General features: G+C 39.7%; 1 protein-coding gene across 3 annotated transcripts in view; it reads right to left on the minus strand.

Moving 5' to 3' along the window:
• Positions 1-2212: 2212 nt before the first annotated feature.
• Positions 2213-26684, minus strand: part of LOC103097130 (zinc finger protein 883-like) — a 39249-nt gene continuing 14777 nt past the window's right edge. For all 3 annotated transcript variants that reach the window (XM_056796453.1, XM_056796452.1, XM_056796454.1), the window contains 3 exons: positions 10841-10967; positions 4943-5065; positions 2213-4125 (listed from right to left, as the gene is read on the minus strand). In XM_056796453.1, coding sequence (XP_056652431.1) covers positions 2522-4125; positions 4943-5065; positions 10841-10967 — 1854 coding nt within the window. In that variant the 3' untranslated portion in view covers positions 2213-2521. The remainder of the gene's footprint in view (positions 4126-4942; positions 5066-10840; positions 10968-26684) is intronic.

The raw sequence follows: 26684 nt of genomic DNA on the forward strand, positions 1-26684 counted from the left end.
TGGTTCTTTATGTTACTTCCTGTGCCTTACATGTACCAATGGTGGCTTCAACTTGGCTTTGGACAGTCCAGGGGATGAGTCAGTTGTTTCTGCTTTGTCATTTGCTAGCACACATGGGTCATAGACCTTCCTACCCCACACTTAATCCTTAACTGGGGGTGTATACATTCCTGGTTGCTAAAATTCTAAAGACTAAGCAGGGTGAAGTAAATCTAAAATTCACAAAACTCAGTCCCTGCTCTGCCTAAATCTGCACTAAAACCAACCCCCCTTAGGTGGTATTAGAGGTAGTGGTCTATGACAGTTTGGCAGGGCCCAAAGAAAAGTCCTGGATTGAAAACACCCAGATCTGGTTTTACAGTCAGAGAGCCAGATGTTCCAGAATCACAAGGAAACACAGCAGACAATAGTGAGGCAGTGAGTAGGATGAGGAATGAAGTAGATCAGCAACCACAGAGCAGGCAGTCAGTCTCCCCAAGTAAATCCAGAGAAGAGACAACCAAGCCCTCAGTTAACCCCCACTTTCACATTCTAGAATCTTTATTCTCCTGCAACTCTCCCCTGAAGACCAACCTCTCTTGCTAAAACCCTCTCTTCCTTATAACAGTTTCCCTCTTTGCACAAAGGCACAATAGTGTTGAAAACTATGTTTTGGCATTTGTGCACCAACAAACTTAAACCCCACCTAAACTAGAATTCTTATCCCAAATAATAAAAGGCATACACTCACTTATTTTATCCTATCTAATACTACCTTACTCTAGGGATTCAAACAAAGGAAAGGAAAAGAGAAAAAATATACAGTGAACAGTTACAAAGTTCAAAATGCAAAGCAACCATATGCAAAAGCAAAACAAGCAAGAAAACATCAAAATAGAAATACAAACACAAAACTTCATGCAAAACAATAAAGTCATAAAAATATTCTTACAAACGAATATAGTAAAGAATCCTATCAAAACTATTACAATGAGTAAAAGAGAAAACATCAAAATAGAAAAGTATAATAAACACATTGCATAATCTTTTACATAAATGTCAAACCAATCCATCAAAACTGACTCATGCAAAATACATTTAAAAATAGGTGAAAATTCAAAACAATCTTATTTAAATTAAACCTCATTTTTATTACACAAAACTGAAACTGTTACATAGAACTCTGCATCTATGTAAAGAACTTAATCTGTATCAAATATTAACTACACACACAATTTCTACATGCATATGCATGCTACATATATGCATGTCATATTTACATGCAAGTACATATACATATATTTATATACACATAGAAATACACTATAATACAATTTTATCAACCCTATAATATACACTGTTTACATATATTTATATACATATGGAAAGTATATGTAATATATGTTGTAATGTAAATAGTACCCTACCTTATCAACCCTTACCTCTAATCTATGTCCCTATATGCTTCCTATCATCAAAACAGAACATCTGAATTCAGACATCCTATCTTAATGAAATCTCCTAAAAACTAACCTATCTACCTATGCTACTATTATTCTAACCTACCTAAAATCTAAATAGTATCCATTTACATACATGGACACTCATATATAACTAAATCCTATAACAAGTAACTATTCACTGATTCACTATTTGAATCAACATATTCTAACCATTTTAATGTTCATGTTGTATTGTGTTATGTTTCTGTTGTATGCAATATAGAATGTCTACCTGCTCATCTTGCCAGAAGAAATCTCTTCTTCTTCAAAGTCCATGGCAGTAATACGCATGGTTGAATGCATTCTTATATGAAAATGTGCTATATTACATTACACAAATTCTTACAAACATTTCTGGATCAATCACTTGATCCTCTTCCCTGAAAATTCTTCTTTAAAGTATCTGCTCATCAGCTACAAATATTTTAGTCCTGCATAATTTCCTCTGTTGTTTCTGGATTCTCCACTTCCACAGGAATTCTCCTCTCCTTACTGAACTTTTTGCATGCAGACCCAATTTTACTGATGAAATCTCAAGTTTTCCATCAACTCTTTTTTATCCTACCTGGCTCACCAAAAACATATTGGGGTGGTATTGGGGATTGGATATGATGAATAGAATTTGGCCAGTATCAGGTTGTTAACTGTGGTTTGGGAAGGCCAACAGAAAGAAGTCCAACAGAAACCGAAGAGAGCCTGGTCTGATATCAATACACACAGACCACTCAATAACAGGGAAGTTGTATTTATTCTAATAGGAAAGGATAAATGGGAATTAGGATGATCCTAATACTAATGTCAACTAATAAAAATTGTCCCTTCACAGGGAGTCTTCAAAGAGTTTGATCCACACTCACCTTCACCTCTCTGATCTAAAGAAAACCTCCCAGTTAACTGCCTAACCCCTACTATCACATTCTAGAATCTTCATCCTCCCACAACTTACCCCAGCAGAACAACCTCTCTTTCTAAAACCCACTCTTCCTCTTAAAATGCTGTGATATTTAGCCAGATAAATACTCTGTGAAAGCCATTCCACACTACCTACATTCATAAGGTTTCTCTCTAGTGTGGATTTTCTGATGTCTAGCAAGAGTGCCACTCCTTGTGAAAGCCTTTCCACATACTATGCATTCATAAGGTTTCTCTCCAGTGTGGATTCTCTGATGTGAAACAAGACTATTTCTCCCTGTAAAAGCCTTTCCACATTGTATGCATTCATAAGGTTTCTCTCCAGTGTGACTTCTCTGATGTACAACAAGACTATTTCTCCCTGTAAAAGCCTTTCCACATTGTTTACATTCATAAGGCTTTTCTCCAGTGTGACTTCTCTGATGTGCAGCAAGATCTACCCTCTCTGTAAAAGCCTTTCCACATTGCTTACATGGATAAGGTTTCTCTCCAGTGTGGACTTTCTGATGTCTAGCAAGAGAGCCACTCATTGTGAAAGCCTTTCCACACTGTTTACATTCATAAGGTTTCTCTCCAATGTGGAATCTCTGATGTGTAGCAAGATAGTCCCTCCCTTTAAAAGCCTTTCCACATTGTTTACATTCATAAGGTTTCTCTCTACTGTGGATTCTCTGATGTGAAGAAAGACTCTCCTTCCATGTAAAAGCCTTTCCACATTGTTTACATTCAAAAGGTTTCTCTCCAGTGTGGACTCTCTGATGTGTAACAAGAATATTCCTAGCTTTGAAAGCCTTTCCACAGTGTTCACATTCAAAAGGTTTCTCTCCTGTGTGGATTTTCTGATGTCTAGTAAGATGGCTCCTCATTGTAAAAGCCTTTCCACAGCGTTTACATTTATGAGCTTTCTCTCCAGTGTGGCTTTTCTGATGTATAAAAAGATGGCCTCTCTGTGTGAAAGCCTTTCCACATTGTTTACATTCATAAGGTTTCTCTCCAGTGTGAATTCTCTGATGTGCAGCAAGATAGGACCTCTGTGTAAAAGCCTTTCCACATTGTTTACATTCATAAGGTTTCTCTCCAGTGTGGATTCTCTGATGTACAACAAGAATATTCTTATGTTTATAAACCTTTCCACAGTGTTTACATTCATAAGTTTTCTCTCCACTGTGGATTCTCTGATGACTGGCAAGGGTATCCCTACATTTAAAAGACTTTCCACATTGTTTGCATTCATGAGGTTTCTCTCCACAGTGGATTATTTGATATGAATCAAGCTCAGAGTTCTGACTGAATGATCTCCCATCTTCATTACTCATAGAAACCATCTCTACATGTTTAGTTTTGGGATGTCTAATGATGTCTAAACTAGAGCCAAAGGCCATTCCCCCTAGGTTACCTTGATGCAAGGGCATTTCAAGAGGTTTCTCAGCCAACTGAATAAGGTCTAGTTCTGCAGGAAAGCATTTGCTGTATCTACTATCCTGAGAACAGTCATTTCCTGAGGTCAATTTTGTATACTGAGTTAGGACTGAATTTTGACTGAATTTCTCCACTGTTCCATCAATTTTATAGTTAGTCTTTGGATTTTCATTTCCCTTAATATTAGAGTTACAGATTTTTCTCAAAATGAAGTCAGAGAGACCCTCAGTTGTGCATCTTTGGAGGCCATATCCTTCCACAAAATGACTCAGCTTGGTAGACATCTTATTCACTTCAAAATTAGTCTCTGCCTCTGGAAAAAAATGATATCAATATCAAAAAGAAGGATGATACACACACACACGGAGATATACATTCTTTCCTCTGATAGCAGAAAGTAAACTGATTTTTATTCTATTTCCCCAGGAAAAAAGTTTTCAAACTTAAACAAGTGGAATCAGTCTTTGGATACACCACTTGACCATAATTGCAAAATGGATGACTTTAGAAAGACTTTCACATACAATAAAAATGGAAACTCACAATGGAGCAGTGACACAGGCAGACTCAAGAGTCTCATCATACTTCACAATTCATGTCATGAGTAAAGAATGGAGGAATGACCTAAATAACTTCCTTGCAGCTAGACTACAATTCTAACTCTGTCTGAGCATGCTCTGTCCAGAGTTCTATACAGTAATGTTAAAAATCACGTTGATTATTCTTATAATTTTATCAATCTCCGATAACCTTTTAGATATTCTGTTCTCATCATTTTGGAGGCACTTTCACATGATCATTCTTGGTAAATTTTGTATGCTACTCAGAGAAACAATTTCATTCCTTTTAACTCTCATGTAGTAATTTTCAAAGTGGAATATGAGTTTTTTCTTTTCTCTACAGATGAAAAGATACTATTCCATGTTATGCAGATATACTAAATAATCATCTTATTTTATGATCTACCATATATTATTTCTCATTCTCTATATTGAGTTCATCATCCATCTCTCAGGAAATGAATATGATTGAATGTTGGTCTGCCAGCCTCAAATTTAGCACTCCCTTCACTACAACAGATAAGACTTTTGAGATAACAGCCCTTATACATATGCTTTCACTTCACTCACCTGGAGAGGAGCTCCTTGAGCCTTTTTGCTTGTTTTTTGTTTTTGAGTCTTTTTGCTGTAGCAGCCAAGATCCATCCCCTTGCTGAAAACTGGAGATAAAATCTTCTTTAGGAACTAGAAACCCTGGGCAAAATAAAGAAGGAAAGGATCAGGAGAGAAAAAAAAATTAGCCCTCTTAAGAAAAAAAGAGCATGCAACCAAGGTCTACAGCATAGTTTCTGTTACATTCACTGTTGGGACATTTGCATTAGGGCAGGGATCATGGAACCTATTTGCAATCAGAAAGGTCCATCTTTATTTATATCTTATACTAGAAGGATAGGAGAAGCACTTTCCACAATCTCCATTATCTAGAAATTGAAGGAAGCTGGTTTGCTACAAAAATCCACCATTAGACAAAAACTGCTGGGAAAATTGGAAAACAGGATGGGAAAGATTAGGTTTAGATCAACATCTCACAGCCTACACCGAGATAAACCCAGAATGGGTAAATGACTTGAATATAAAGAAGGAAACTATATATTAGGTGAACACACATTAGTATACTGGTCAGATCTTTGGAAAAGATTTTAAGAGCAAGCAAGAGTTAGAAAAAATTAATGTAAAATAAATAATCTTGATTGAATTAAATTAAAATGTTTATGTACAAACAGAAACAATGCAACCAAAATTAGAAGGGAAGCAACAAATTGGGAAAAAATCTTTATAATAAAAACCTCTGACAAAGGTCTAATTACTCAAATTTATGAGGAGCTAAATCAATTTACAAAAAATATCAAGCCATTGCCCAATTGATAAATGGGCAAGGGATATGAATAGGCAATTCTCAGGTAAAGAAATCAAAACTATTATTAAGCACATAAAAAAGTGTTCTAAATCTCTTTTAATAAGAGAAATGAAAATCAAAACATCTCTGTGGTTCTACCTCACACCTACCAGATTGGCTAACATGACAGCAAATGAAAGTAATAAATTTTGGAGGGGATGTGGCAAAATTGGGATGTTAATACATTGCTGGTGAAGTTGTGAATTGATCCAACCATTCTGGAGGGCAATTTGGAACTATGCCCAAAAGGCACTAAAAGACTGCCTGCCCTTTGACCCAACCATAGCAGTATTGGGTTTGTACCCCAGAGAGATAATACAGGAAAAGACATACCAAAATATTCATAGCCATGCTCTTTCTTATGGCAAAAAATTGGAAAATGAGGGGAAGCCCCTTGGATTGGTAAATGGCTGAACAAATTGTGGTATATGCTAGTGATAGAATACTATTGTGCTGAAAGGAATAATGAACTGGAGGAATTCCATGTGAACTGGAATGACCTCCAGTAATTGATGCAAAGTGAAAGGAGCAGAACCAGGAGAACATTATACACAGAGACTGATACATTGTAGAACAATAAAATCTAATGGACTTCTTTACTAGCAGAAATGCAATTATCCAGGACAATTTTGAGAGACTTATGAGAAAGAATACTATCCATATTCAGAGGAAGAAGTGTGGGAATAGAAACAAAGAAGAAAAACAACTGCTTGATCACATGGGTTGATGGGGATATGATTGGTGATATAGACTCTAAACAGTCACCCTAGTGCAAATATCAATCATTTGGAAATGTCTTGATCAATGACACACATAAAACCTAGTGGAATTGTGTGTTGGCTATGGGAGAAAGGTGTGTGTGGGGGTGGGGGGTGGGAAAGACTGTGAATCTTGTAACAATGGAAAATATTCTAAATTAATTAATTAAATAAAATTTTCCAAATAAAAAAATGAAATAAATTCTTTAAGTGATAGAATGAATAAAGAAAAAGGGCAAGATACTCAACCAGTGCCACTTGCTCCTCTCCAAGGATCTAACTATCAGTCCCTTACCTGCTACTTCGGTGAGAAGGGCCACATAATGATAAACTGAGGGATTTGTTCCAGGCAATCAGAAATAATACCTCCTGGGATAATAATTATAGAAACAACTATAGGACTAATGATTGCAATAATGATTTCAGGAATTACAATTTTAGGACTGATAACAATTCAAGGACTATAAATCAGACAACTGATAACTCAAACCAAATGACCCTATAACAGTATATCCTAAATTGAATGTCCCCAAACTACTCAAGGTACTAATGGCCCTAAGGGGAGCCTGAGGAACTACCCAAAGATTATAATGGTGTATGGGGGGGGGGTTGGGGCACAGGAATCAGAGGATACAGCCTTTGATTTTCTAGACCCTGATGTCTTACTGTTTGTTGTCCTTATTGATATAACTGTTTGGTTCAGGGGATTTTAATTTAGGTCAGTAATCTGGTTTGAGAAGGATAATCAAGCCTAGCACAGGCAGAGCCAGACCCTGAGCTAATAAACACAGACCACTATATTAACACATTAGAGTTTGGGATTTAATAAACAAGGGAAGGTGAAAAGGGGATTTGGGATTATCTAAACTAATGTTAATCTACCATAGCCACCAGATCTAAAACTCTAATTCTCCCTATCTCCAAATCTCTGGTCCCTGATCTTAAATAAAATCCTCAAGTAACCCCCCACTTTATTGGATTTAAGGAAAAGATCTGAGTAAGGCTTTGCTAGGGCCAGGGAAGGTCTTAGATCCGAAAAGGATCAATCTCACAATATCTGTAGATGGATCAGGTTCACCAGGAACTACCTCAATGAAATACAGCAATCAGGAATCAGTAAAGAATTAGCCACCAAGGAAATTTACAGCTTACACCTTCAGAGATTCTCCAGAACACCAGTTAACAGTCTTGGTCTCAGCCTAACCCCCTTCAAAGTTCCAGAATCTTCCTGCTGGTCTCATGCCACTTCTCTCTGAAAACTTCAATACTTTTCTTACAACACTATCCATTACCTATCTGTCGAAAGATATAAATAAATGTACACTAATCCAAAACACTCCCATTTTGATGGTAATAGAGGTAATGGGCTTTGGGAGTTAGGCAGGACAGGATCTAGACCTAATCTTACAGACAGATGGCCCAGATGTTTCAGGATCACACCAGGAAGTGCAGTAGGTAACACAGATCAGCAAAGCAGCAGGGCAACAAGAAATCAAAGCTTCTGGAAGGATGGTGTGCAGACGGAAAATTTGTAACACCTGAGCTACATTCCTTTTAAGAATCCTTAAGCATCCTTTTAAGTTATGTCCTCACTTTATGAAAGGATGCTTAAGAGATGAATTTGACTGAGATCCATGCTGAGGGGCTCTTTTTTCTGAAGCTTCTGCTTTGGGTAAAGTGCTGCAGGTGTGAGTCTCTGTTTCTCTTTGCTCTGCTCACTCGATAAAGAGAACCTTTTTCTTTTCCCTCTCTTTTGATTTAATATTAAAAATCCTATGTATTTTTAAATACTAGGAATATTTATTCATTTTTACTCCGACAATGGAAAAGAGAAGGTAGAAAACAGCCAAGGACAAGTAGCCAGTCTCTCCAGGTCAAAACCAGAGAAAGACACAGCTCAAGGCCCAACTGTCTATTAGTAACAGCTTAACTCTCCCCTGCAGAATTCTAGACTCTTTTACTCTGCTGCCCCATGCCTCTGCCCTCTGCAAACTTACATACTTTCCTCCTTAACTTTCCCTTGTAACAGAATGTAAACTCTATGCCAAAGGGGAATGCCCCTTAATTGGTGTTTTGTCAATGTGTCTAACAATCATTTTTTCCTTTTTTCTTTCTCTTTCATTTCCCTCTCATTCCCAAATTGTTGTGATTTCCCCTTAGAAAGTACAGTATTGTATGCACCTTTAGCTAGACTTTAGATGTATAAATTGGATATTTTAAGTGGTTCATTAGGGAGACTAGGTATATAAATCTAGGAGATTTCAACATGCTCCTCTCCCAACAGAATCACCAAGTGGGATTATGAAAGAGAATTTGTATTCCCTTTGTCTATTTTAAGTCAATCAGTCAAGAACTTAAAGTATCTCTACTTAACACTTAGTAAGTCAGTGTCTGAGGCCAGATTTGAACCTAGGAACTCCCTTCTCTAGGCCTGGATCTCAAAGCACTGAGCTACCCAGCTGCCCCCTTAGATGTTTCTTTTGCTGTTTGCCCACAGACCTTTTTTTCTTCCACTTTAACTTCTACCCTAAAGTTGGACTCTGTTCTCAGGCACTGCTGTTCCCCTCAGCTGTAGTTCTGGCTTTCTGCAAGTTTCATTTCTTCCAATGTAGTATCATGGCCTCTGGGCTAGGTGCTAAGAAAGCTGTTGATTGAGTCTCTTCTAGGGAATGATGATTCCTTGCACAGCTCAGTGAACTGGGAGTTACTTTGTCCTGAGTCTAGGGACTTCATCACAGGCTTGAAGTGAACAAGTGACTTTGGGGCCCCACCAGAGACTTGTGGCAGCCCTTTGTATTTCAAGGGATGGGCTTCGGATGCTCTGATGTAGGCTAAATCAAGGGTCTCAGAGTCAAGAAGTTAGCATGTGTCCAGGTTCAGAACCATCAGTAGATGGAAGATGGACTGTCTGTACCCTTCTATATGTAGTTTTACTTCCAGTTCCCCTTTATCCCCCCAAATAAAGCATTTCTCCCCAACTTTCAAGCTGTTCTCCTTAGGAGAACTATCTTACTCTTGCCTGTATTCATTCTGTGACTGATCATCTAGAGGCACTATTTTAAAGTTACTTTGAGATTCTCAAGGCAATTCCAGCTTTTGCTTCTGCTATGCCACCATCTTAGGTCTGCCTCCCCCAATCATACTTAACAAAACATCCTTGTTAATGACTACACCCATCTGAAAAGGAAAGGGGTTACACCTTGGCAGATGGAGGGTTCCCTTCAATGCCCATCTTCAAGGGAAAGCTGCTTGGGTATTAACAGAGAATTTGCACATACATCTCAGATCTAATTAGAGGCTTGTAGGAAATTCGGTAAGGGATAGAGTAAATTTCATGGATTAGCTTAAAGGAGAAAAGAGGAGAACTTGGATAACAGCCCTGGAAGAGGTTTCTGACAAGGAGAGAAGGATAGTGGGAGCTTAATGGAATTAACAGTCAGTCATTATTAGAATGCTGTTTTCCACTGAGCTCAAAGGAGGTTTTGTTTGCAAATTTCCCTTGGTAGTCCTGATCTTGTGGAGAGTTTAGAGATTCCTTGGTTTAGAGTTTGCCTTGGAGTGGACTGCCTTTTCCCTGAGGTACAGAGATCATCTGCTAGAAAACCAGTTGGCCAAGGTATTCCAAGGGTTGTCAACTGGGACTTTGAGTTATCTAGTAAAGCCAATCCCAGGCTTTCGGTAAAGGCTCAAATATACATGTGAGTCCATCCTTCCTCTTTGACCTTTTTGTTAATCAATATAAATTAGGATCATTACAGTCAAATAGCTTTTGGGGTATTAGTTAAAAGCAGGGAGCTATAAGGGCTTGAGAAGATCAGAAGAGCAAACCCCATGAAGGAGTGCTTATATTGGTGGTAGGAGATATTGCTTGATAGATTTAGGAATGTATTTATCATTTCTCTACCCTTAATAAACTTGGTTTTAATAATTTCAAGCATTGTGCTTTATTGGCCCTGGGGAGGTTTTATCATCTTTCATCCATCTAAGAAGGATCCTTATTTCAGGTTGGACTACATGACTATTGAGATTTAGTTTCAGGAATGTAAAATTGTAACACTGGCTTACATTTTCACCTGAAGCTATCTAAAATGGAAGAGAAACAATTTCAGGATGAAGAAAGAAATATATGAGCTTTCCATCATATAATTAAAAAAATTTTAAATGAAAACCAGGCAGGAGGAGAACTCTGGACAACAATAAACACTTTTGTGTTTTTTAAGCATTGACAAAGGTTCAAAGTCCTTTACATTTGGCTTGGAATGAAGATAATCCCTTAATAGGAGATTCAGAGTTGGAAGAGGAAATGGTCCTTACCCAGAGAGAGTAGATTCTGCACATTCTCCAGCATGACTTCCCTGTACAGCTCTTTCTGAGAATGCTCCAACAGGCACCACTCCTCCTGCGTGAAGTCCACAACCACATCCTTGAAGGTTATAAACCCCTAAGCAAGCAAGAGTCACAAGATTTAGAGCTGAACCTTCAGAATTCATAGAGTATAACCCTCATCACCTAATTGGAGGAAACTGAAGCACACGAGGTATTTATGACAAACTCCTAACCTTGAAGAGTGTTACAGTCAACACTAGAGACCAGTCACTCACAGCCCAATGGAATATTGACAAAGGCATTCAGTGTCTGAAGGGAGAATCATGGTGTGAAGAGTAAAACCTAGAGAAGCGTCTTACACTGAAATGATTTTCCCTGTGGGATCAGGAAGATGGTACATACTCTCTGAATGAGATGGGAGATTCTATTGAGGAGAAAGTAAGAAGGTGATCTGAAATTCGTTCTTATCACAAGTTTTACAATTGATCTGGTATGAACATTTTTTGAAGAGTTTCTGAGAAGGTATTATGTATTCAAGGGGGGAAAATATGACAGTGATTGATGAGGAGAAAACAAAGAAAAGAGAATTCTCTACTTAATTTCCTAAAAGGCTGAAATACCATTATCTAGATGAGAACATGAAGAGGATTCCATAGTTATATGGGATCAGACTCTGATTCTACCTAAGTGAAGATGCGCAGTCTCATATTATATTGAGAGTTTAGGGTGTAAAGGATAATTTTAGTGTTGTGACCTAAACTATGTTAATTATCTGGTCACCATGGATATCTCAAATATAAAAAAATAACCAAGTCAGCTGGAAATTTATGGTGATTTAATTAATATAGTGGAATGAAATTAAGAAGAAGGAAAGGGTGTAGGATTTCTCCCTCCTGGCTAGTGCCAGGAAGAAGACCAGAGGCTCTAGGAAGGTAAGATTTTGGAGAGAAAGGAGGAAGGAATCAGCCTGAACTCCAAAAGGGCTCAGCCAAGATGCCTGAACCTGAATCAGCTCAAGGGCAAACTCACCGCCAAACCCAGACAAATAGCTGCCACCACGCCAAGATGTCAGAACACTTAGCACGCTGCCAGCCAAAGTCGCCTCTCCAGGGAAAGAGCAAGAATAGAGGAAGTGACATGCCTTATATAGATGGTTTTATGTCATTTTCCTGCATCTCATCTGTACCAATGATAGCTTAACTTGACGTAGGACAGCCCAAGGATCTGTCAGCTGTTTCTGCACATGTCTGTTGAAGGTCGTCTTCTCAGATACTTAATCCTTGAGTATGGGTGCATTCTTGACCTTGTTAAACTAAGTAGGGTGGAGCAATGTAGAGTTCACAAGACCTGATTCTGTTAAACAAAGTATCTCCATTGTTACTAATCAGGAAATAGCTAAATCAGATCGTCTAAAGTACAGTCTAAGTAGGGTGGAGTAGTTTTAAAATTCACAAGGGAAAGGGGCAGAGTCAAGATGGTAGCTTAGTAGCAGCAAAAGCTCACTCTGACTATCCTTCCATACCAATCCTTAAGAAGAACTTCAAAAAGACAGGAATCCAAACCCAACAGCATGACCAAGTCACAGAGCTCTCCCACTGAACATGACTTGGAAAGTATAATAATTAAAATAATATTTCTACCCAGATATATATTTTATAAAGTTTACTGGAAGGGTAGACAACATTCCTATAAATAACATGACCACATGGTGCCTAGCCTGCCATTCTCTTCCTCCCTTTCAATTCTCCCGCTGTTCTCTCGTCATTTTTCCGATTCTGCCCCAAACCATAACTTTTATTGACATACCAAACATACACCGATGCAACCCTGACACAACTGTGGTATGTCGGGAATGTTTGATAGACATGTAAAGTTACTCAGGAGGGGAAGAGGATGAGCTTCCTTGACGCAATTCCTCCCCCCATGATACTTTGGGAGACCCATCTCCCCAATGGATCATTTAAATAAAACTATCTTATTACTATAAATTCCTTCTAGCTAAAAATACATACAATATTGCATTTTTCTAAGAGGGAGTTACAATAGTCAGAGATGGGAGTAAAATATAAAAACTGATTGATAAATGCATTGACAAAATGCCAACTAGGGGGCAGTCCCCTTTGGCATAAGAGTTTACATTCAGAATTAAGTATGTTCAATCCCTTCAATTCAGTTCATTATATCCCAAAGTTCATTCTGGATCTTTTGATGCAGTGTGTAGCTTCTTCAGGCATCTTTACAGCACCTTCTCCAAAAGGATCCACTTTCTTGATTTTGGGGTGTTGGCAAGTTTTTTTTTCCTGAAATTTCTCCAAAAAATTTTAAACCTTGAATTTTAGGATAATTACACAGGCCCCCCCCCCAAGGAGGGTGTTGACCAACACCAGAATCACACTGGAATACATGACTGAGTTATAATGTTTATGAAACAATTGTCAAAAGAAAAAAAAAAGCAAAAACAAACCACCCCAAAAAATCCCAAATAAAAAGTAAAAATTAAATTCTGTATAAAAAGAAGGAATACAGAAATGATAAAAGTAAAATAAAAATCTTATGTGTATAAAATTCTGAGTAAAAAATAAATATAACCTGTAACAGGTTCTTGAATTACAGAAATGCTCTATTAAATGAGTTATGTTTCATAAGCCTGTAGTACAATAGCAGCAATACAGAACTTTACCCATTTGCAGCCAGGGCTACAGAAAATTGCCGAACTATAAGATAGGAAGGACTAAGTTTCAGCAGCAAATGGGAAAAATCATTCCCTGGTCTGATCGTACCTTCACTATCAGAGATAGGGGGAGCCAGGATGCTAGCCAACCTGAGGTACTTGACTCAAAGTATTGCACATGTAGTGTGGTTCAAGAAAGTCCTGCATCTTAACATATGTCAAGAGCTGCAACCTCGATTCTCATACTAGGTTCAAGTCCTTTCATATTGGCATAGAAGTTCAATAATCTTTCCTGGATTGGAATTTGGTCTGTTTTGACTTCATGCTACTTGGCACTGTATATTGACTCTATTGTTCCCTTCTCTTGGAATCAGACATAATCATTAAACAAAGTCCCATAACATTTATCAATAAATGGCAGGTTTCCATAGTTAAAAGCCTTTGGGTATGCATATTACTAGGGCTAATAGATACTCTAAACTTATACTGTAAACTTTATCTTTCAAGTAAAAAACAAAACAAAACATCAATACTGATTTCATGTACTTCAAGTATCACCAAGGTTAGGAAAAAATAAAGAAAAAATCAAATGTCCTACTATGAACATAAAAAAAAATAATTGTAAAAAAATCATAATTTCACAGTTCACATTCCATGTGACAATGTGTTAGCCGAGCAGAGGCACAACACAAAAGATGTTTACTCAAAAATGAAATGTATATAACTCTTAACTTGGCCAGGATCCACAGTGTGAGTGTACATAATTTTTTCACCAGGTAAAAGTCTTTTAAAAACATCAGTACAACAACTAATACAGATTCTAAAAAATACCAAAATCCCTAAAATTATAAGAGCCCATTTAAGGATAACTGCAAACAAGCCCGTTCCTTGCAGCCATGAGAGGTTCCACCAGCTATCATTAGGATTCACATGAGTCTGTATAGCTACTTGCTGTGTGTCTTTAAAAAGCTTTGGAATCTCATGGATATTTGTCACAAGTTCTCCAGACCTATTTACATAAGAACAACAAGACTGATTAATAAATGCACAAGCACCTCCCAATGCGGCAGTGAGCATTTTGAGGGCTAGTCAATTTTGTAAGACTGTTTTTGCTATGGAGTCAATCTCCTCCTGCAGATAAGAGATGGCTTTAGTGGTTTGAAAGATGGCTTGAGCTGTGTCTTGAGTCAATCTTTCAACCTCATCTGAGATATTTCTAACAGAGTCTATCACTGCCATCATTCTATAATTTGGCAAGAGAGTCCAGAAAAACCTCTGTCCTTCTGATGAAGAGGTTCCTGAGTTTGGTCTTGACCTCTTGGGTCTAGAATGCCACCCTGAGCCTAGAACTTCAGCTGTTGATTTGTCTATCCAGTCAGTATTGTGATCATGCACAGATAATAACATAGGCCAATGTTGGTGGAATAACATAGGCCAAACCACAAGTACCATACCATCCTGGTGGCAGGGTGAGAGTAAGCTGAGTAGTTACAAATATAGAACTGTCCAGGGGTGACCAAACCCCATGGGAAATCCTCCCTCCTCCTGGATGAGATTGTAATAGCTATAAAAGGCATGTACTTAAACATCCCATACATTTCATTTTTTAAGCTACACTCTAGCACAAATAAAAGTGGAGGTAGGGAATGCAATAGTGGACTTGCACTGCACGTTGTCTCCCATGTACTTACTACTACTCAATGGACCCTTACCTCTTCATCAACACAAGTCAAAGGTGGGCATATGATCAGTCACTGGCAGTGGTGCACCTAGGTATCTGAAAATTACTTCTGAAGATCCAGTAAAATCAACTGAGATTTTCAGCTCATCAAATTTTTCAAAAGTCACTGACACAGGTTATAACCATTTCAATGGGGTCCACTCAGCATCATTAATGTGACAATTAACAAAAGCAAAAGGAGCCAAAAGGCTGTTTAGACAATATGTTACCTCCTTGTTTTGCAAACTGTGGTAATATCTCATTACTGTGGACTAGAATTGTTGCCCATGACAAAAACAGAGCTCTGATGGATCTGGTGACACATCCACCACCCATGAGGACCAATGGCATTTACCCAGAAAAGAGTTTTCCAATTTGTCTATGGACTTTTATAATGGTATTATCACTAGTGCAGTCATAGGGGGAGGGGACAAATAAAGACAGGTAACAGGACATATAGCTAATAGTCACAATGCAGTAATTGAGGGTGACATAATAACATGGAATATGATAGATTAGATTGATATGTGAGTACAAAACCAAAATCAAATCTTAAAACAATTAGGAAATACAATAAATGTGATGAGATACAAGCAGTCAATATCAACAGAAGGTATCTGTTTTATATGGGATCAATGTATCCAGGAGTCCTTTTCTACAATTTTAATAGCTGTAGGAGTGGATAACAGTACTTGGAATGGACATTCCCAGGCAGGCTGAGTTGTTCCAGCATGCTAGAAGTTCTTTATCTACACTTTGTCTACTGGGTGTAGGTCATGGAGTGAGAAGTCTAGAGATCCTGCTTGTACTGAAGCTCCAGATTTGTGGAGTTCTCACAATCTGACCTGCAAATTCTGTATATAAGAAGCAATAGAATTCTCCCCGCCTAGTCGTGATGTGTATATAGGAGATAAAGGCTTAGCCTGCATTGGGGGGTGTCCAAAAAGCATCTCAAATGGTGAGATACGTAAATCTCCCCCAAGTATGCTACAAAGATAAAACAAAGCTAAGGAGAGGACTTCAGGCCATTTTAAATGAGTCTCAATGCACAATTTTCTAATCATGGTCTTAAGTACTCTATTCATTCTCTCAACTTGGTCTGAGCTCTGGGAGTGATATGGCACATGGAATTGTGGAGTGATCCCCAGACAAGAATAAATCTGGGACAAAACAGAATCAGTAAAATGGGTTCCCATTCTAATTTATTCGTGCTGGCAGGCCAAAGTGAGGGATAATTTCTCCTAAAAGCACTTTAGCAACAAAAGCTGCTGTGCCTCAGGCACTAGGAAAAGCCTCTAGCCATCTGGTCAGCTGGTCCACTATGACCTGGCAAACTTTGTAATGTCCAGGTTTAGGCATGGTAATAAAGTCAATTTGTAGATGCTCAAAAGGTGTTTAAGCCAAAGAATGCCCACCAAAAGACTTGTCTTGAAAAACATGTAGCTTATATGCCTGGCAAGTGGAACAGGCTGAACATACTTTAGAGGCTATAGTCTTTATACTAGAGACTATCCATACCTTCTTAACAGAGTCCACAATTCCCTAAGTGCCAAAGTGACCATTTTTATGCACTTATTGGCATATTTGGTGATAAAAAAACTTCTAGGGAGCATGGTTTTTCCTTCAGAGGACACCCATACTCCATTTATCTTGCCTTGCCTTCAATTGTTGCTTTCATTTTTCCACTTCCTTTTCAGTGTAAGAAAGTGATAAATCTCCTTCATTTGTTGTTGTTAATGTCAAAATTAATTCAGATCCTTCTACAGCTGCTAACTTTGCAGCAGCATCTGCCCAGTTATTTCCTGTAGAAACAGGATCAGTTCCACCTGTATGGGCAGGGCAATAAACTATAGCTAGGACCTCAGGTAACTGGAGAGCAGAAAGAAGTTCAATAATAATTTCTGCATTTGCTATGGTTTTTCCAGCTGAGGTTAAAAATCCTCTCTGAAGCCATAGCATACCGACTGCATGACAAATTCCAAAGGCATATCTCGAATCAGTATGAAGTGTTGCTTTCTTACCCATAGCAATCATACACGCATGTTTCAGGGCTATCCATTTCTGCACCTTGAGCACTTAAATTTGAGGGCAGTGAAGCTGAACACACAGTGACAAATTCTGTGACTACAGCAGCTCCAGTGTAAAGTATATCATCCTTCATAAAAGAGGAACCATTAGTAAATAAGACTAGATCTGAATTGTCTAAAGGAGTGTCCAGCTGATCCTTCTGAGGCCTTTCAGCCATGGACACTAGAGTTTCACAGCTATTTAAAGGTTCTCCTGAGATTGGCAAATCAGGAAGGAAGGTGGCAGGGTTAAGAGTTGTACGACATTTAAAAATTATATTTTTGTTGTTTAATAAGGTTATTCCATATCTTGTGAGTCTCTGATCAGAAAATGCCTGTGTCCTAAATCTGAGCAATAATGCCTTTATTCATGTGGAAACATAATTGTTAATGGACATCCCAATACCAAGTCAGCTGCCTTAGTTGCTAATAAAGCTGTGGCAGCAACGTCTCTAAGGCATGGTGGTGCTCCTGAAGCTACTGGGTCCAGCTGGGCAGAATAGTAAGCAACCGGACATTGAGCCAGTCCTAGACTTTGGGGTAAAACACCAGAAGCTGGACTTCCGGTTAAGATGGCGGCTTAGAGAAAGCTGAAGTTCAGATCTCCGGAAAACCCTTCCCGACCGATCTCAAACTAGAAGCTCCTAAGGCGCCGAAATTCAAAACGATCAACAGCACAGACCCTGGGAACCCTCCTCCTGGACCTGGACCCGGTTCAAAAGGTACGGCTCCCCTTAAAAGCCAGAACCCGAGATCCCTCGGACCTCAGGGGTAGGAGCGCAGAGTCCAAGGCTCCCGGAAGCGGCAGCCGCGCCGGGCTCAGAGAGCAGGGTCTGAGGAACAACAACCCTCAGGGTCTTCTACCCAAGTCCCAGTCCGGGTGAAAGTTACTGCCTGGGGCCTCCGCTGCAGAGAGCCTGTCGGTCCGGGTGAAAGTTACTGCCTGGGGCCTCCGCTGCAAAGAGCTGGTCGGTCCGGGTGAAAGTTACTGCCTGGGGCCTCCGCTGCAGAGAGCTGGTCAAAACAACAGCAACCCTCAGGGCGGGCAAGACAGCCTCACCAGCTGGATCCTGCTATCCAAGTCTCAGTGAAAGTCTGTGCTCTCGGAGCTTGGGGAAGCGGCAGCCCATCCCCCCGCAGGCCGACGAAACAGCCTCACGGCCAGGGATTCTGAAGGCAACTTCCGGAAATCGAGCCAGGGGGAGAGTGTGGCCTCGCGGTCCGACCCTTCCATTCCAGTTCCAGTGAGGCATATTCAGTTTAACCCAGGGAACGCTCATAGAACCAACATCTGCCCAGGACTAAAGCCTCTGATCACCAGACAAAGACAAGAAAAGCCAATCCTCCACGTTCAGAGATGACAAACTCCACAGAAGCACAGAAGCCCCAAAATACCAAGAAAAATAAGAAGAAAGGGGCAACTCTGGACACATTCTATGGAGCCAAAATACAAAATACAGAGCAGATAGAAGAAGATATACAAGAAAATTCTCCAAAATCTTCCAAAGGAAATAGAAACTCTCCACAAACCCATGAAGAATTTGAATCAGAAAGGACCAAAAAGATGGAAGCCCTCTGGGAGGAAAAGTGGGAAATGATGCAAAAGAAATTCACGCATCTACAAAACCAGTTTGACCAAACTGTAAAAGAAAACCAGGCTTTAAAGCAAGAACTAATAAAGCAAAGCCAAAACACCAAGAAATTAGAAGAGAACATAAAATATCTCACCGACAAGGTGATAGATCTGGAAAACAGGGGGAGAAGAGAAAATTTAAGAATAATTGGACTCCCAGAAAAGCCAGAAATAAACACCAAACTGGACATGGTGATACAAGATATAATCAAAGAAAATTGCCCAGAGATTCTAGAACAAGGGGGCAATACATCCACTGACAGAGCTCACAGAACACCTTCTACACTAAACCCCCAAAAGACAACTCCCAGGAATGTAATTGCCAAATTCCAAAGCTATCAAACAAAAGAAAAAATCCTACAGGAAGCCAGAAAAAGACAATTTAGATATAAAGGAATGCCAATCAGGGTCACACAAGACCTTGCAAGTTCTACGCTGAATGATCGTAAGGCATGGAACATGATCTTCAGAAAGGCAAGAGAGCTGGGTCTCCAACCAAGAATCAGCTACCCAGCAAAACTGACTATATACTTCCAAGGGAAAGTATGGGCATTCAACAAAATAGAAGACTTCCAACTTTTTGCAAAGAAAAGACCAGAGCTCTGTGGAAAGTTTGATACCGAAAATCAAAGAGCAAGGAATACCTGAAAAGGTAAATATTAAGGAAAGGGGAAAAATGTTATCTTCTTTTACTCAAACTCTCTTCTATAAGGACTACATTTATATCAACCTATGTATACTAATATGTGGGGAAAATGTAATGTATAAATAGGGGGTAAAGAAAGACCAAATAGAATAATGGTTCTCACACAAAGATTCACAGGGGAAGGGGAGGGGAAGAAAACTCCTATAAGAAGGAGAGGAAGAGAGGGGGGGGTTTACTTAAACCTCAATCTCAGGGAAATCAACTCTGAGAGGGAAAAACATCCAGATCCATTGGGATCTTGAATTCTATCTTACCCAACAAGGGTAAGGAGAAGGGAAAACCAAGGGGGGGAGGGGGAGAGGGAGAACAAAAAGGGAGGGAAAGAGAGGGGGGAGGGGGAGGGAACAAAAAGGGAGGGACTAAAAAGGGAAACATCAAGGGAGGGGACAAGGGGGACTGATTCAAAGTAAATCACTGGACTAAAAGGTAGAGCCGAAGAAGAAAAGGTTAGAATTAGGGAAGGCAATCAAAACACCAGAAGCTATCCCTTTTTGTTCATGCACATATAAAGTGAATGGTTTGTCATAATGTGGGATGCCTAGAGCAAGGGCAGATAATAAAGCTTGTTTTAAATCTGACAGAGCTGACAAGGGTTCTGGGTCCAATCTAAGATCTTCAAACACTGAATCTTTTGTTAGCGCTATAAGGGGTTTTGTGATTTCCCCATAACAAGGGATCCATTGTCTACAAAACCCTGTTGCCCCTAAGATTGCACTCAACTATTTCTTTGTAGTGGGAGTGCTTATTTTCTGAATATCTTCAATGCGCTTAGGAGAAATAGAACAGGAACCAGCAATTAAAACAAACCCTAAATATTCCATGTTGGGGAGACACCATTAAACCTTTTTGAGACTTTGTGGCCTCTCTTGTATAGCTCTAACAGAAGATATTTGCTATCCTCTTGGCACACAGCTGCATTTGGTGAAGCCAAGAGTAAATCATCTACATATTTAATCAAGCGACTATGTTTAAATTGAATATAATCTGTATACTGTGCCAAAATTTGGGCAAAGAGGGTTGGACTTTCCACGTACCCTTGGGTCAGAGGACACAATGTCCAATGTGAGCCTTTACAGGTAAAAGCAAAGATATGTTGGAGTTCTCATGGATTAGTATTGAGAAAAACACTGAGCAGAAATCCACTACAGTAAAGTACGTGGCTGTGCCAGAAATAGAAGAAATTATCGTGTTTGGGTTTGCAACCACGGGATGTTGTTTGGGTTTGCAACCACGGGATGTTATTTGATGACATGATTATTCACAGCCCTCAAATCTTGTACAAATCTCTATACACATTTGCCATCAGGGTCTAGTTTTGGCTTTTTGCAGGGAGAATAGGTGTATTATATTCAGATTTGCATGGGATTCTTATTCCTTGTTTTATCAATGATTCTATCACTGGGGAGATACCTTCAATTGTCTCTTTTGAGAGGGGATACTGATGAATGGAAGGAGGTGGGGAATTTTTCGTCTTAATCTGAACGGGATTAGCTGATTTCAGTAGGCCAACATCGGAAGAAGATTTAGCCCATAAAGACTCAGGTATATCAGCTGGGATTCCAAAGGTGGGGGGTTCTCCCACATCCTGACTGTCTGAAAGAAGTACAGGAAACAATTTTAAACATTCCTCAGGCAATTCTAGCTTCATAGAACCATATGGAGAGCATGTTATTGTGGCTCTAAGTTATCATAAAAGATCTCTCCCTAGCAAATTTGGAGGGGAATTTGGTATTAAAAGAAAAGAATGTTCCACTGAGAGGGGTCCTACAGACACCATATGAGAGGAAAGCTTTTCAACCTTTAGACATTCTCCCGACACACCTATAACATTCAAAGAGTCAATACGATCACATGCAGAATCAGGTTTACTCATTAAAACTGACCTAGAAGCTCCAGTGTCTAATAGGCAATCATAATACGTGTTCCCAACTTTTAGGATCACGTGAGGTTCTTTACGTTGGGGAGGGGAATGGACTGGGAAAACAGGCATTAGCACATTAGGGTATGGGAAGTCAAAGGTTTCAACCTCTGACTCTAGAGCATCCTCCCTCCCCTCACACCATCAGAAAGATTCCTGGCTATTTCTCTGGGTTCCCCTACACTGAGTACAGGGGTTGTGGTGTTAGTTATGAGTTGCTTCATTCAAATTGCTATTTTTCCTATAATTGACCTTATTCCCGAAGCTTCTATTTCTATTCATCTGATTTCTTTTCTGACAGTCCAAAAATATATGACCCACCTTTCCACAAAAATAACATGTTAGTGGTTGTTTCGTGGATTCTCGTAGGGAGCTATGACCTCTCCTTGCTTTGTCTTTACAACTGTTTCAGTTAATTCCTTCATTTCCTTCCTCAATGTCTCTACTAAAGTAGTATTCTCTTTATCCTTCTCACCCTGTTTAGAAGTCAATTCCTTTATTTCCTTCCTTAATGTTTTCACTAAATCAGTATTCTCCTTTTCCTTTTCCTTATGTCCCCCAAAAGCATAAACTGCCACTCTTTTCAATTCTTCAAGGTCTATAGTAGGCCAATTTGGACAGCTAGTCATAAAATAATTCCAAACTACCTTACAACTGCTTTTCACAAATTGTATTCTGATTTGTCTAAGGTCCCATTCCCTATCCACATAAAGTTCAATATATCTTCCTCCCAGCTCAATAATCCTGTCCATAAATTGGGCAGAATTTTCTCTATCTTCTTGCTTAAGATTTTCAAATTTAGTCTATGTACCAGGCCTATCAGAACAAGGTCTCATAGCTTTTATCAATGCATTTCTAGCCTGGCATACTTGTAAGTAATCTTGCTCTGAATTTGGGTCCCCTTTGGGATCTTCTGTTAGCCAATAAGCTGTTCACTCTCCTTGGGCCTGATTAACAAGAGAAAGAATCTTATTCCTTTCCCTTTCTGTTAGCAAGGCCTGGAGCAAATCTTCTACATCAAGCTATGTGGGATTATATGTGCAAAAAAATGCTTTCAAAATTATTTATCACCACCATAGGCTCAGCTTCATATGAAGGTGTTTTTTCTTTGAATCTCTAAATGTCCTGTGGAGAAAAAGGTGTACGATGCCTAATGTTTACTAAATCTCCATGTCTGTTATATGTAAGGACAACTAGAGGGAAAAGACCTTTATTTGAATCATCTGTGGCAACTGCTGCTTGGCCTGTGTTCTGGGGTTCAATGGAGTGGGTTGTAGTGAGGCTGATAGGGGAAGGGGGTGGGGTGGTGGAATGGAGCTGGTCAGCAGGTGGGGAGGCAGACTGAAAGGATCAGGGACAGGGCTGGGTGGAGATGAATGGGGGGAGGGGCTAGGGCAGGTTGGAGAGGAATGGGGTGGGACCAGGTACAGGATGGACAGGAGTAGGATGGGTGAGGTCTAGAGTGGTCACAGTAAGGTGGGTAGGAAGGAGGATACAGAAAAGCATGGAAATAGGGATGGCATGGTTCGGGGTAGGGAAGATTGGTGGGCAAAGGAGGGTAGAGACATAGATTGGGAGGAAAGGGGATGGGAGGAGTGAGGGATGAGTGAGGTCTGACAGGGAGAGGAACTGAGGGGTTCAAATCCTGCTTTGGGTCAGTATGAGGAGAAACCTCCTCACAGGCCAGGTGGGAAGACAGAGCATATTTCTTCCTAGATTTCACGAAGTTTCAAAGAAAGAATGGTTTCCTCACTGGAGGGAATGGTTGATTCATCAACATGATATGCCCATAAGTACCAATATTTATAATCTTCAGAATATTTGTTTTTAATGGCTAACTTCAAATCTTTTAAGATCTTGAAGTCAAAAGAGCCATATTTTGGCCATGTAAAAGATATGTCCATCCATCCTTACAAAGCCTTATAGCTTCTTTCTTTATCATCCAATTCTCCTTAGGCAAATTTGGATCATTCCAGCAATTTAGAAATTTACGCAGGGCTGAATCAGGAGGAATATTTCCTGATTTCCTTTGATGTTTTGCAGTATTTCCCATATTGTCTGGTCTGTATGTCCTATTTAAGCTTATATGAGTATTGCTAAACTAGCAGCTTAAACAATGAAAAGTTCCTAAAACATTAAAAAAAAACAGAGACACAAAGTTCTTCAATGTTATTGTGGAAGGGAGGAAGGAAGAAGGAAAGAAAAATGGAATTAAATCCCTTCTGTAATGGTGGAAATTTAGGGGAGATGGGAGAGGTTATAATATTGTAATGGTTAAGAATGTGGCTACAGGATTTATGTAATATTAAACAATGGCCGCCAAGGAATTTACTTATGAAATTCCTAAAAATGAAACACTCAAGTCAGAATGAAGTTTATGGAGGTTTAATCACACTGGGAGTAGGGAAAAGGATAGGGAGAGAAGGAGAGAAGAGAAAAAGGGAAAGGGGCTACTCAACCTCTGACCAAGGCAGAGGGAGTTTTAGGCCCAAAGGCCCAGGTGGAAAGAATCAGTCCTTAACTCACGTGACCGATCTGAAGGAAAGCTGTCTGCGGGCGTCCTCTCTGTCCAAGCTCCTAACACCAACTCCCCTCTAGCTCTCTCCACAGGAAGTCAGCGAATTCCAGAGGCTGTTCCCTACCTCACTTCCTGTGTCTCACAAATCCAATGGTTGGCTCTAGCTTGGCTTAGGAAAGCCCAGGTGGGCAGTTAGTTATTTCTGATTTGTCATTGACTAGCACATGCCCGTGTAGTGTGGGTGTGCACAATTTTGGGTGCTAGACCAAGATGGAGACTTTTTAAAATTCACACTAGTGCCCCTTAGTTTAAACAAAACTCGGTCCCATTTGGAATGGGGTGGGGGGTCAACCCCTGTATGCTGTTCCCCCAGTCTGCAAGGGCTGTTCTGTGAGGGGGCCCCGTCCTTTACCGCCCCACTCTTGTCCAAAACAGGTTGGGTTGGGGGGGGGGGCATGTGGAGAGAGTGCCAGAGGCTGGGGAGAAACAGGAGTCTGTGTTTTTCACACCCAGGAAAGTCAAACTGTCAGAGGGCACACGGGATCCTGCTCTTTAATATAAAGCAGCCATTTCCCTGCCTGGGTCCCCAGTCCTGTTTCATGCAAAAGCTTTATTTCCCTTCTCTACTACCCCAGGGAGCCCCTAAACTATACCCCAGGATGAATTTAAGGGGGTGTCTCCATGATCAGTGAAACTCCTGGCTGAGAAAAGTGGTAGTACAAGCCAGCAATTTTGTGCACCCAGGGAAGTCAGGGTTTGGGGCTGGGCTTCTAAAGTAAGAGAACGGTGTGGGGAAACTCAGGGGAGGGAGTTTTTCTCACCAATCCAATGGGATCCTATCTGGGGAAAAACAGCAGCCTGTTCCCTCTCTCCACCAAGGTTCCTTTTGCATATGAAGGCAGGCCAGCTAACTGAAGTGACTTCTATCTTACCTAAGCTTTACCTAAGACTCAAAACTTCTCTCAGAAGAAAAGGATTATTCTTAGACCAATGTGGTTGCCAACTGTAATAATTAAAATAATATTTCTACCCAGACATATATTTTATAAAGTTAACTGGAAGGGTAGACAACGTTCCTATATATAACCTGACTACGTGGTGCCTAGCCAGCCAGTCTCTTTCTTCCTTTCAATTCTCCTGCTGTTCTCTCGTCATTCTCTTGATTCTTCCCCAAACCTTAACTTTTATTGACATACAGAATGTATACCGACGCAACTCTGACGCAACTGTGGTATGTCAGGGATGTTTTATAAACAGATAAAGTTACTCAGGAGGGGAAGGGAATGAGCTTCCTTGACACAAAAGGTAGGCAAAGAGAGTCTATTTTCACAGGTAAGGCAAAACCAGAAGAAAAATATACACAGTGGACTGCTGGCCAACCTCCCCACCCCACCTACCACTCTAGGTTCTGCACTAGGGCATAGGCTAACTTTGAGATCCCACGATGGAGACTTCACCAGCAAAAGAACACCTCAGATCCACCTGCTGACATCCTAGGCCTTTTTGAGGATCAACAGTCCATCTGGCAGGCAATCTCAAACTTCAACCATTAGTTGTAATGAAGCTGAAAGCCCAAGGTCACCACCATTAGCTCACCACACCCTTTCTAATCCTGGAAACCAAGAGAGGAGAGAGAATTGGTAAGCAGCTTACAGAATTCGCAAAAAATAAAAAGCCTGGGAAAATCAGTAAACAACAGAAAAAGCATGAAATTCTTGAAAATTTCAGTGGGGAAAAAGAGCAAAGAATGGAAACAACAGAGCATGACCTGATCCAGGAAACGACAAGCTAAACTTAGGGGGAAAATACCAGAATTGATCTCATGGTCTGGAAGAAATCAAGAAGGAATTGAAAAATTAAATAGGACAGGTCAAAGAAAAATTAAATAAGACAGGTTGAAGAAAAATTAAATAAGACAGGTTGAAGAAAAATAAGACAGGGAAAAAGAAAATAACAGCTTAAAAAGAAAAACTAGTCAACTGAAAAAAGTGGAACAAAAATTCTAATGAAGAAAAAAATACCTTGGAAAAAAACAAGAATTGACCTACTTGAAAAAAACACCAAAAACTCCAATGGGAAAAAGAGTGCCACAAAGAGAAGAATGGATCATCATCATTGTAACCCCAGGCAGGTTTACTGGACCAGTAAAGAAGGCTGTGGAGATTCAAATCTGTTTGTTCATCTATACAGCAAGGAAGAGAGACTAAACTCGTTTCTCTTGTGTATAATTTAGATAGGATAGATAGATTAAGGTTTTGGGGAATTTAGATAGAATAGGAAGAGAGAATAGCCTCAACATTGTTAGGGAAGGAGATCTGTGAGGATCAGATTTGTGTGGAAGAGTAAGGGATTTCAGCTTGGGAATTTATAGATCATAAGAATTTCTTTTCCATTTGTTTCCTTTTACTATCCCGTTCATTAGGTTTTTTTTTAACCTATGATAAAAACATATTTTTTATATAACTGGCTGAGCCAGAATTCTTAGACAGCTCTGAGAAGCCATATTTCTCAGTCAAATTCAACAGCCTGTCCACACAGGACATAATTATTGGCATTATCATCCTATACCAATAATCAATAAGGCTTAGGAAATCCTTATG

This window comes from Monodelphis domestica, chromosome 4 (genome assembly GCF_027887165.1).
Source record: "Monodelphis domestica isolate mMonDom1 chromosome 4, mMonDom1.pri, whole genome shotgun sequence".
Classification (NCBI taxonomy): Eukaryota; Metazoa; Chordata; class Mammalia; order Didelphimorphia; family Didelphidae; genus Monodelphis; species Monodelphis domestica.